Source organism: Platichthys flesus, chromosome 7 (genome assembly GCF_949316205.1).
Source record: "Platichthys flesus chromosome 7, fPlaFle2.1, whole genome shotgun sequence".
NCBI lineage: Eukaryota > Metazoa > Chordata > Actinopteri > Pleuronectiformes > Pleuronectidae > Platichthys > Platichthys flesus.
Genome location: NC_084951.1, coordinates 23,213,669 through 23,226,934, shown reverse-complemented (window position 1 = coordinate 23,226,934; position 13,266 = coordinate 23,213,669). Strand labels below are relative to the sequence as shown.

General features: G+C 46.1%; 1 protein-coding gene across 5 annotated transcripts in view; it reads left to right on the top strand.

Annotated features, from left to right (window-relative positions):
• LOC133956368 (rap1 GTPase-activating protein 1-like) overlaps nt 1–13,266 on the top strand; it is a 38,992-nt gene that overhangs the window by 6,339 nt on the left and 19,387 nt on the right. For all 5 annotated transcript variants that reach the window (XM_062391343.1, XM_062391341.1, XM_062391339.1 and 2 more), the window contains exons 2-3: nt 2,256–2,291; nt 12,799–12,892. In XM_062391343.1, the coding sequence (XP_062247327.1) occupies nt 2,256–2,291; nt 12,799–12,892 (130 nt within the window). The remainder of the gene's footprint in view (nt 1–2,255; nt 2,292–12,798; nt 12,893–13,266) is intronic.

Below are 13,266 nucleotides of genomic sequence, written 5' to 3'. Positions count from 1 at the left end.
CCGAGCTGATTTATCTGCACATACATGTCAGGCTCTGTGAAACCAACACTGGTGATATAGATTTGAGTTATACCATCACCACCAAATCTGTCTCATTGTCAGGTGACTACCTACTGCAACAAGACCAGTCGGATGATTGGTGACCCCACATATTACTCCCTACCCTGTACCCCCCCCCCCCCCCTCCACCCCAGGGCCTGTTTCCTCTCACAGACACCGTTTTCTCAGAAGGAGGAAGTCTTAGAGGCTTTCATTTATCTGTTGAGATTCTCTCCGCACAAAAGAAGAAGTAGAATCATTCTGGGTCCTAATGTTTCCTCTATGGGAATTTCCTGCATCATTGACATTTAGAGACGTGTGTTGATACACATGCATGAATGAAAACACCGGCTGCCTCTGCTGCCTGACTCATGGCTTTTCCTTTTTTTTTTTTTTAAAGCAACGCTAGACATGACAAGGATGCAGCAAATCTGGCAATGCTGGATTGTCATTCCGTTTTCATGGAAATGTGTGTTACAGTGTGTGTGTGTGGGTCCATCATTGTGGTCCAGACTGAAATATCTCAACCGACATTGATATTGACATTCATGGTCCCCAGAGGATGATTGGTTATGATGATTTCTGGTCGCCTGATGGATTCTGACATTCATGTAGGAACAGATATGTGAATATAACTCTATTGCAATCCATTCACTGTACATATTCTATCACAGTACATAGTTGTCTTGTTTTTACTCTGTACATATCCGTTTTTATTCGATTCATAGTTTTATTGTTTTTACAGTCATTCCACTTAAGTATTATTATCTTTAAACTTAAGTATTGCATATAACGTATCACTCTTGCTGCTGTAATATTGTAAATTTCCCCATTGTGGGATTAATAAAGGACTATTTTATCTTATCTTATCTTAGTGCCGTTCCTCCATCAATACCAAATGTAAAGACAAAAATGATGGCACTCTCCGCTGTAGTTTGTGATTAGTGCTATATACTTTTGTATAGGAGTTTTGTTTTCATGAGCATAGTAACAGCAGGAGAACTGCTTAGATTTTGGTGAAGATTTGGACAAAGAGGCATTTCCAGGATTTAAACAAATCAACATTGTGAACTTTTCTCTACATTTATGAGTTTCTATATAAAAATCCAGATCTATTGTATGAAACTGTGGTGTCTTAAGGGGAACCACTGGGCCTTGGCCTATATGCACTCGTCTATCTTTCTAGTTTTGATTATGTATCTCAGTTCTGCTTTCTGAGGGGAGGCAACAAATCCTCAGAGACATACTGAACATTCACTCTGCTCCACCTGCTTGGAGGCCTGCAGCTATGACTCCCTCACTGTGCGGCAGTTGTCAGTGTCGTGTATCATCTTTGTTGTGATAAATCGGACGTAAACTGCTTCATCTGTAGAGACGTCACATGGTTTTACTGTTGTGCTGTTTTCTGATTATCAAGTTTAAAGTATTTGGTTCTTGTGGTTTGTCAGGTTGTTCTAAAGAAAGATCCTGCCTCCACCAGATATCCTGATTCTGGTCAGTGGAGTTTAGCTCTAGAAGTTTGTCTTGACTCTCACCTGCCAGAGGCTGATATGTTCGCTGCACACACAGCGCCATCTATTGGGAGAAACCCAACCCTGCATTCTTAACCGATGGCTTCCCAACGCTGCATCATCTGGCTGTTGTTTCCACTGATTACTGCTCAGATCTGTTTATCCAGCATGACCTGAGGACACGTGATAGTTTAAACTGGGCTGTCAGTGAGTAATCAGCCTCATTGCACAGATTCAAACCCAGGACGAGGTTCATTTTGTCTCAGGAGACATGAGGCGAGTAATCATCCCTGGAAATGCTACTTCAACAGATGGCAGGAGTTATTTCAGGGTAGCCCGGCCCACTGAGTCACCAGCCTCTCAGTTCAGTGGGCTGTGGAGTGGGAAGGACACTCCACTGTCCCTGTGCACTGTCCACACTCAAATGAGTCTGAGCAAACTCTCATGCAGGGAAAGACACGAGACACGGAAACTGTTAGTAAGTGGAGGATTCAGTCATGTGCCACCTGGTGCTGATGCTCTCTCACATCTTTCCTGCTAATTATTTTTTTTTTTTTTGTTTTGAGTTATAAGAGCTTGGGGTATTTTTTGACAGATTAACCCCAAATATAGACGACCACAGTGTCAAAAGTTGGGTTTTAATTTGTGTTGACTAACCCTGACCCTTTTAAATCTGTTCGTCAACTTGTGCTTTTATTTTTCCAGGGTGGACAAGACCTTCGCCAAGGCCAGAAGCAAATGGTGAGTTGTTCTGTTTCCTGTTTGTCATTTACGGTTCAAATTTGGACAAAACGGAGAAGATGGTCGACCGTGTGGACCAGTCCCCAGAGTGGACTGTAAGTAAGATGAATGGAGCGTTAAAAGGTGGAGCAGATGGGCAGCAGTGGGGAAACAGATACCTGGTCCATCTTCTATCTCTGCAGTGCTGGCAGGATTGAGTGGTGTGTATGCGTGTGTGTGTGTGTGTGTGTATGTGTGTGTGTGTCAGGCAGGGAGCTGAGCACACACTCCTGCCACTGCGGATAAACTACTCTGAAAGCGTGAGGTGTGGTGGCACGAATGTCTGGCCCTCAACCGCCTCCATCTGACTGCAGGAGGTTAAACGCTGCAGTATCATCACTCCTCAGCGACAGATGCACGAGGATCTCTCTCACCTGCTACCGGCCTGGGTCTCTCTGCAGTGACGGCTTGTTCTCTGAGACTGCAGGAGGAAGAGGAGCGTCTGAAAGAGGATTTAAAAGAGCCCTGGAGATAAAAAAAGAATTGAGGCAGTGAAGAGAAGGAAGAAGGATAAGGTGGAAATCAGGGGATGAGGTGATGTGACCGGAAGAGAAAGAGGAGACCAGTGAAGTGGGATGTCTGCAGAATGAAACCCGAGCAGAGGTTCTCTCAGACGGGCGAGTTTATGGAAAGCAAAGTGACAGATTGTGACAGATCGTTCACAAACTGCTGATGTTGCAGAGCAGTGTTGCAGGAATAGATCTGGGAGAGACAAAGTCAAACTCGTCCTGCAGGTGCTGTATGTCGTAGGGCTCAAATCTCCAATAGAGAAACTGTGACTGAACAAATCCTGCAGAATGCCGTGCTCACCTTTTCGAATTGGAAGGCCAAGGAAATTCTGGTGAGTCTCTCTTTAAATCTGCAGTGAGAACGTTTGGATGACACAGAATAATATAGCGTGCCTGCCTGATGACAATGTTCAAGAAATGATCAATGCAAATTATGAATTTCCTGCAAAAACCCATCAAAATATGAAGGATTATCACAGTTTGCTAATAAGACGCAACAAGTTGTGCCTGTTAGATTCAGTGTGAGCAGATTATCCATATCATGCCTTATCCCCCCCCCCTTGATGGTCTGCTGGATCACATACGTTCTCTTGACCCTCAGTGGATGATGACTCCCGACCTGTTGCAGGTGTTTAATGTGATTCAGTTGTTGGGTGTTGACCCCTGCGCTCATGGCGCTGATTACATGTTGAATGATCAGCTTCCATCTGGTCGTCTCGGGTCAAACACAATGAACAGATGATCCTCCAGGTCCCCTCTCTCTCTCTCTCTCTCTCTCTCTCTCTCTCCCTCTCTCTCTCTCCCAGGGAGGCCTTTAATTGGTTGTAATCCTTTCTTGCTAAGCTCCCATGATGGGAGGAAATGGGAGACTGGTGCTGGTGTGGATAATGGTTATACTGAGATGTTGTATAAGGGCGCCTCTCTCTCTCTCTCTCTCTTTCTCCCCCCCTCCCTCACTCCCTCTCTCCGTCTCTCTAACATACATCCAGACACAAAGTGCACTCTGCCTGTGTCTCTCTCTGTCCCTGGAGCATGATGGATTATTGTTGGATTATTGAAGCAGGCTGTCCATTGTGTAACTTCCTGTCTATTCTTTCAAACAACTTGGCCCCTGATCCCTCTGTTTTATCCACGCCTCAGCTCACCCGCCCTTCATGCAGCCCAGGTCTGCAGTGCTGGACCATCCCTCGGGTGTGTGTCTTTTTCCAGGTTAGACGTCAAAGAACTTCAGTTTGTGTTTTCAAATGCAGGATGAAGGAGCAGGGACGTTTTCCTCAAACCCATCGCACTTATTTAGTTTATATACTGTATATATATACATCTTTATAAGAGGGTGAGTGTGTAGGTGGTAGGTATCAAATCATCTGCCCTCTAGTGGCAAAAAGATGGATCATTCAGTTGCAGTCAACAATAGATTATCATAATGAAATAATACCACTATTTCTACTACTACTACTATTACTACTTCTACTACTACTACTACTATTACTACTAAATATTATAGATTTATAATAACATATGTCATATATTTTATATATATTTCATATTATATTGAATATAATCTATTTCATATACTCTTTTTTTATTTATGAACTTTATTTTCAACTTTAGCTTATATTTATATTTTATTATATATTTGCTTCTTTGTCATATTTGTATAGTTCCTCTGTAAATCGTAAAAAAGGCACAATTTGATTGAGGATAATTAGGTTGCTGTTGCACAATGACATTCAAGTTTTTGCATCTTGAATCTTGACCTAATTATGCCTGTTTTCTTTTATTAGACTGATCAGATATCTGCCTTTGTGCTCTGCAGGCACTGGCATCCCAAAAAACAGGTTATTTTAAAGCTGCTGCTGCTATTTATAACAAAACTGTGTGATGCAATCCCAGGATCTATTTTTAATAACGCTGTCTAAATTCAAGGCCCATTTCATCCTTTGTGTCCGGCCCCCAAATCACTTAGGAGGGGTCACTATAAGCACTCGTCTGTTTGTGTCCACTGATTTCCCAGGAGACGTCACTCTGCATCACCCTTCCGTCTCCTTCCTTCTGCACAGGCGCTCGCCTACTGTTCCACGAAGCCCCGACCCAATGTCAGTTTGCCTGTGCACGCTAATCGGTGCACGTCAAGCCGAGTTGTCTGCAGAAGCGGACGTAGAGGAAGAGCAGACTGTCAGGGCCGATCAGGCTACACTGTCTCTCTGCGAGTCTCCTGCCGTCGGACTAAATATAGCACCAAAGTGACAAGCTCGCCCCTGGTTCTACTCGTCTGAATAATCCAAATCCTAACATGTCATCCATCATGGAGCACAGGCACAAGATGTCTTCAAAAAAACAAACCGTACATCTCAGATGACAGCAGGCTGCAGAAGGGTGAGACGGGCGGCGGGGAACTTTGACAGGACACTTTCCATTTCACTTTAACTGATTCTCTGAGCTGGTCTTTAGAAGAGTTGTTCCGCCAGCTTTTCTGAAGTTCACCTCTTCACCCTGAGACAGTCTGTCGAGGCTGCGGCCTCTTCTGGTTGGAACAACAGGGGCTAAGGTCTTCATTGCTGTAGTGTTTGTGAATGGGTAAGTCCCTGAGCATATGCCTGGGGACCTCCATTGTGCAGCCTGTTTATTGGCCCTTTTCCTGCTGCGGATGCTGCAGTGAGCCGGAGGGAGGAGGAGGCTGCGTCCAGGAGCTTTTATAGCGAGCTGCCTCCTGCTCTCTCTGTCCCGTGGGATAAGAAACTCTCGCCTGATAAGATTCTTCTGAGTAATTCTGCTGTTTGTTCTGGTCTTGATTGACAGGAGGAATGTTTCACTTCACAGAGAGAAGGGTATAAATATCACTGAACACCCTCATAGCTCTAATATCACACGACAGAGGTGCACAGGATGACCCCTGCTCGCTGAAAAGACACATCTGCATCCCTGTGATTTCCCCTGGGGGCCGTGTTACAGAGGAAAACCAGACAGGGATATTGTGAGAGATAAGAGGAGCTGAGAATCTGGAACGCTTGGTTGGATGAACATGCGTTATTCAAAAACACCTGCTGCACCACGGCTGTAAATGCATACTGAGCATGACCCGCAGTCAAGAGGGGGGGGGGGGGTTAGCTCAAGACAACCAATCCAGGAGTCTCCTCACGCATCAGATCCCGCGGATACTTTATTATTTAGAATTCCCAGAATGTGGCATTTGACTGTCAAACGTATTTTTTCCTTTTCTCGGCTTGAATGCAGCTGCGTAGCGGAAAATTGTGCCCCTGTGCCTCCGAGCAGAAACAGTTGGTGTGTTTTACTGTCGTGATAAGGAATACTAAATATGATTTCCTTATCTAGCTGTTTGTTTAAGAGGACTTTTAGAGGCGCAGTTCCCTTGGGAACAAACTACCTTTCAGACGTATCTGCTTTCTAAATTTTGTCCAGTATTTGCTTTTGCCTGATTGTGGCAGCGGTAACTTTTATGGCTGAAGGACAAAAGGGCCCCGGTGCTTTCACATGTTCAGGAGCAGATCGGACAAAGAGGTGTTTTTTAATGTCACTTCCCCCTGATTAACAGATTAAACCACATAGAGGTGACTCTTTATGAATGATTCACAATATATAAATAAACTGTACACAGATGAGCTTCCACCTAAATAAGACATTTCAGATCCTCTGGTCTGGACAGATTTGCTCATCTGAGGCTCAAAGTGCAGCCACATCCAATCTAACTCCCATTTGTTAGAATGCAGCAGGTCAGTCTGTGGGGGGGGACAAGGCAGCGGCTGGTTCTATTTATGTGGTAATTCACAGCACATGTGTTCGGTCTATCTGTGGCTGCTGGAGAAGTGATGGCGGGCGAGGGAGCAGCTGCTTCCACTTCATGATACATTTGGAAAACGTTGAACCAGGGGAGCGGCTCCAAACGTTTGAGCACTCCAGTGTTATCGTGTAATAAGTGATGACACGGGGGGGTGGGGGGGGAGATCTCCGAGCGTCGGGAGCTGAGTGTGTCTCTGCGTGACTGCAGAAGTTAATTTCCACACGTTACATACAGCGCACAGCATGAATAAATCATATCTGGGTCTGTTCACAGTGCTCATACACTAATTGAGGTCAAACGTCTGAATTGTCTGTCGTGACACTTTGAGGTTGATCTGTAGTGAAATGATTGGTGGAACTATTGAGTGGACAGTTTTCAACTTTTGGTAAAAATAGTCACTGTGCTCATCGTCAAACACAACCGGGATCCAAGGATATGATCTACTGGGAGAGAAAAGATCAGATTTAACACCATCACGCTCAGATCCCCCCCCACCCCCCCTCTGCTCCATGTAGCCCCATTATTACCCGATTCAGAACAAGGCATCAAACAAAATATGCGTCACGATCATGTAACCGACTCACAATCACAGTCACAGTGGGGTTGAGGTGCACTGCAGAGAAGTCGTGGGGGGGGATGTAAAGTTCCTGTCAAAGTCAGGAAGCAGTTGACTCCTGCTTTGTCTTGCAAACACGCTACAGGCTTGATTACACACAGCCCATTTGTTTAGGAGCGACTGGGGTCGGGTTTTTAACGAATCGGGAAGCAGCAGCAGAACCTTCAGACCTGCGTCATCCAATGATGGCAGACGTGCTTTTCCTCCGAGAACATTTACCACTCGGGGATTAAATGAAAAAAGAGACATTTTAATTTTTACAGTGTACGCTCTATTTGCGCCTCACTGTTCTATACATTCTTTTGTTCCACAATGTATATTTAAATGTATATATATATATTTCCCACACTATATCTAACTGCTGCTGTGGCTCGGTGTTGCCGGATGCTGCTGTCCCCCCCCCCCCCCCCCCCCCCCTCCCCTGAGGTTGACCAACGCTAATTAAACCTCTGTGGGAGTCGCTCAGTGGAGGTTATACATAAATAACCATTCATTCATATTTCAGAGCAGCAGCCATCTTGCCCACTGGAGACCCCTGACATGTTGGAGGTGTATAATGTGTCTCTGATTGCAGAACTGAGCCTTTATTAAGTGGCCTGTGGGATCGCTGGCTCACACACACACACACACACACACACACACACACACACACACACACACACTACTTGCATGCCTTGCTGCTCTGCATAACAACACGAGTTTGAAGCGGTAGGAACTTTCCATTTAATTTGTATAAATTCAGATACGTATACAAGAATGAAACTTGATTTTTCCGACACACAGTTGCCGACTCCTGATTCGTTCTACTCTACTTCTCAGGATCCTTAGCTCGCTTTCGCCTCAGCCATTATTTGAGCTTGTGTCTCAAGGGATTATATAGTAACATTATTTAACATGTCTTGGCCGGGAAAGTGAGCGAGGGAGAGGGAAGTGGGAGACAGGGAGATTTCTGGACAGCAGCAGCAGTTCTCAGGGAACGTGGTGTGGGGGGAGGGCAGGGCAGGGGAGGAACCACAGGACATTTCACCAGGCTAATGGGATGGGAATCCCTAGGGGCTTCTCAGAAGGGATTTAGTGAGGCATTCTGCAGAAGACATTAGAGCCGGGAGGATACTATCAATTCAAAGGCCAACTATCGTCCTCCACACAGGAGGAGATCAGCTCCCTACGTGGCGAGGGATTTAGTCCTATCCTGCCATTATTCATTATTATTTCATCAGCACGTGCACAGGGGGGGCCGGGTCTCAGGGAGGCGGCCGAGTGTCATGGCAGATCCATGTGGCTGCGATAGGAACCAGCTGCAATGATCCGTGTTGAAACGACCACTCTGTGCTAATCAGATTTCAAACAGGACCTTCAGCCCGCTCTTATCTGATAATGTGTTTTCATCTATTGACAAAGCTGTCACAGGCGACATGTTCATGTCTTTTTTAATCCCAGATCTCCTGGTCCATCGGATCATCCCTGCAAAACTGGACCCCATGTAAACTGTGAGCGGCCTTTTGTCGGGGTTCAATAGAAAAATATATACACTAGTTGTTGTTTTGTTCAGTGACATATAGTTTTTTTCAACAGGTGACCTCTGGACACGAGAAGATTATTTGGTTTTGTTTATCACAATACACAGCTCTTAATGTGGCAAAGGATGAGGACTGTGCTGTAATCCCCTCGTTATCTCCTTAGGTCTGACACATACAGAAGAGTAAACACACACACGCACACACACACACATAAATACACACACACACTACTTTACTCTTAAGGTGCTTGCCCGCCCAGTGAGGAGCTGTCTAAGGAGACGGGAGATGAGTCGACACTCTCACTGCATCAGAGCATTATTTAGCCGGGATTTAGCAGAAAAAAAAAAGGCATCAGCGGTGACACAAGTCACGGGTCTGCTGGGAAACTGCCGACAGTGGCTTAGTGCAGCAAACGCACACATGTGCACTGGGGGCAGAATAAGACTCATTGCTGTGATTAAAACCCTTTTTCCACACACGTGCTCCCCCGTCCTGCACCGGAGAGGCCAGGAAGTCTGTGGACCTCCGGGAGCTCGGTGTTCACGGTGATCAGCCACGTTCATGTCATCGTGAACATGTATGTGAATGAGACTGGTTGGTTTATTTTATTTTTTTCCCACATGTGGCTGATGTGGTTGCCACAGCAACAGCCCTAGCTGGCTTGTGTAGGGACCGAAGGCAACCCCCCCCCCCCCCCCCCCCCCCCCCCCCCCATCCCCTGTTGCCCGAGTCATCCCTTCTCTCTCTGGGCTGTAGATTGCACTTGCCCCCTGAATGAGTGATGGGGGAGGGTCTCCTGCTTTGAAGGCCATGATGGTGGTTGGGGGGGTTGTTGTGTGGATTACAGTTTGGGGATTTTGTCAAGTAACAGATCATGTATGTATGTGTGTGTGTGTGTGTTTGTGTGAGAGCTTGAGAACAGACAAAGAGGGTGGGGATGGATGAAGTAACAGCCAAAGAGTGCATGTGTGCGTGAGGAAGAGCGAGAGAGGGAGAGGGAGAGGGAGAGAGAGAGAGAGAGAGAGAGAGAGAGAGAGAGAGAGAGAGAGAGAGAGAGAGAGAGAGGGAGACTGAGTGGGAGGAGAGTCAGCGGCAGAGAGGATGCTCACTCAGGGTGCGGACACTCCAAAGAGCTGAGAGCTGGGACCAGCAGGTGAGCGACTGATGGGAGGCAGCAAGTGAGCTGGAGCTGCAAAGAGAGAGAGACAGAGAGAGAGAGAGAGAGAGAGAGAGAGAGAGAGAGAGAGAGAGGGAAGAGTACACACAGAGAGACAGAGAGGAGGAGAGGATACTACAGAGAGAGGAAGGGAAGGAGGGAGGAGAGGACAGTGAGATGCTTTGCTTAGAGGAGCAGCACCCACAGTGAGTCATCTGCCCGAGTGCTGGTCACCGTCCGGACTTCCCAGGGAGAGCCCCCCCCCCCCGCCCCTCCGCCGTGCTGTGAGTAAGTTTCTCGCCCTCGCTCAGGATGACGTGCTGTGACTTCTCCTCACGCCGATGATTTCTGTTGTTGTGCGTGGTCCACCAGCTGGGGTGTGCGTTATGTAATTTGTTGTGGTTGTTTGGATGAAGCGGTGGCTCAGTGCTGCAAACTGATCCGGAGGAGGCTGAACCTACACACAGAGGAGGCAGGTGTGTGTGTGTTTGTGTTTGTGTGCAGTAAGAAGTGTGCGTGTGCTGGACCACATGCTTGGGAGGATGCAGGAGTTTGTTATGCTCTGAAATGGACATTATTGTGTTCTTATTCTTTGCCAGAGTTACATACAGATGTGTATATATTGCAAATTATTACTTGATATGTCTTTTGTACAGTATTAACATGTGTAGGAGCGTGGACACACACTGATGCATGAAGTGTTTCATCTTCTTTTAGTGTAGTACAATATCGTTCATACACAAATGGAAGCTTTCCCTCACAATAAAGGTGTGCGTGTATGTCTGTATGTCTCTGTGTGTGTGTGTGTGTGTGTGTGTGTGTGTGTGTGTGTGTGTTTGTGTGTGTTTGTGTGTCTGTGTGTGTGTGTGTTTGTGTGGATATGGATCTTGTTACTAATTCATGCTAAGTATTATTTATGTTTTTCCCATGTGCAAAACGGAGTAGACCACATGCATGAATATTATCTGACAATCTAAACCCTAGAAGATATGACAGCATTTCCCTTCACATGAATACATAGGTGTGTGTGTGTGTGTGAGAGAGAGAGAGTGTGTGTCTGTGCATATGGCTTATCTCTAATTCATGCTAATTATTATTTACTATGTGTTTTTACAGTATTGCGAGTTTACAAAAGACATCAAGACACACAAGTGAATTGTGTTCTACTGTATTTCTTACTATTTCATTCTCTTTAATCAATATAACACATATAAGAAAAATAAGCATTTCCCTTTACATGAATAAATAGGTTTGTGTGTGTGTGTGTATATTTGTGTGTGTGTGTTTGTGTGTGTGTGTGTGTGTGTGTGTGTGTGTGTGTGTGTGTGTGTGTGTGTGTGTCTCTGTGTGTGTGCGCCCTGCATCCATCTATTGTGCATTACTTCTAATTAAGAGTTCATGGCAGCTGACGCCTCATCGTATCCTGTTCTCCCAAGGGAGAGGTGCTGCTGCTGGGGCTGCTACTGGGGCTGCTGGGGATGTTGCTGCTGGGGCTACTGGGGCTGCTGCTGGGGCTACTGGGGATGTTGCTGCTGGGGCTACTGGGGCTGCTGCTGGGGCTACTGGGGCTGCTGGGGCTGCTACTGGGGCTGCTACTGGGGCTGCTGGGGCTGCTGGGGCTACTGGGGATGTTGCTGCTGGGGCTGCTGGGGCTGCTGGGGCTACTGGGGCACCTCACCTCACGTTTACTGAGCCCAGTGAGAAACAGGCTTCAGAAACTGTTCCCGGTTTCACTTTGATGACGCAGGACTTCTCTGTGATTGAAGATCCACTTGTTGTGTAATAGCAGCACGTTAATGATTCATGCTCCATTTTCCTCAGACGCACTTGATTCACTGAGTAACACAGTGAATGTGAAAACAGCTTCGTCTCATGCAGTTTCTCCTGAGCGGCTGTTTTGTTGTATTTTCCTCATCATCCGACCAACAGAGCGGCAAATGTTCACTCATATGACTAAATGCTGTGTCACTGTCGACAGCCACTGTAGTTTTTTTTTACAGTTATTGAACGCACTGGATAATATTTCTCTATATTTGGAGTTTGCTGCTGTTTGGTTTGTGGAGCTCACAGCACAGTGTACAGACCGTGATATGAATCATATTCCAGTGAAGCTGCTCTCACCTTCTCTGACGCCTGCACACAGCAGTGTACAGGCTGCGGGACCGGTCCAGCTCCACTTTCATACAGATCAATCACTTTTTGAAACAGCCTGAATTAATAAAACCAATTGAAAGCCTGCAGTGCAAACCGACCCGCTGTAGGAGGGAATCGATCCGTGGTCCTGTGGGGATGTAGCCATTCTAGGTTGAGATATTGACTTTAGAGCAAAGGATGCGTGACAGTGGTATAGCTCCGATTTTGCGCTGGTCTTGTTACTCTCTGGAGTTAGAGAGATGCTCTGTTTGAGTAAATGGGGAAATATATACATCCCTGTAGATCCCTGAAGTCTTTGTGAATAGCAGTTGAGGCTGGAAATCGTTTCTTTAGCAAATACTGTGAAGATACCAAACCTCTTCCCAGAATAAGTATCAGACGTAACTTGTATTTTCCTGCTCAGTTATTTTAGGAAATGTTTGTTTGATAGATGATTTTTGAATGTTTCAAAAGGTTTAACCAGAATTAACCCTTTATCAGTAGAACACAAAACACATGACTCCCTATGAGAAAATCAAACATAACTACGGTTCTTATCTTATCTCTCTGTAATCTGAGCTGTAGCTTTGTTCTACTCTTTAAACTGTTGTAAATTAAAAGCCTTATTTTCTTTAAATGGTAGATTCGACCAACATTTGGTGGCGTCACAACGTTTTCAGTCGTCTCCCTCGATCTCAAACTGACCGTTTCTCTTGCATCTGTCTCTCGTTGCAGGAAACAAGATGGGAGTGACCCGCGGATTTCTGCAACACTAGAGCCACAGCTGTTCCAGCCCACACTCCCATACACCACCTCGCCATTCCCCAAGGTAGGAGGGGAACAAACAACGCTAGGGGGGGGGGGGGACTTTCCAACTTGACCCCTGACCTCCTCTGATGGACCTCTGTGTGACCTTTTCTTCTGTGATCTTTGTGAGGTGTCACTCCTCCTCTCTTCTCTCCACCTGCTCTCACTCTGTGGTCTGATCGCTGCGGTACTTTCGTTTTTATTCTCATCTTCTTTTAACTTTTACAGTTAAGAGGTCTCAGAGCTCTGCTGATTGTTTTCCTGATTCAATGAAGAGAAATCTATTTTTAAGGTGGAAATTGGCGGCTTTTTATGTCGACGGCTCCTCCGTCCTGTAGTGTCACAACTCTGACTCCATCGAGGCAAACGCAACGCTACACACAACACAACGCAGCC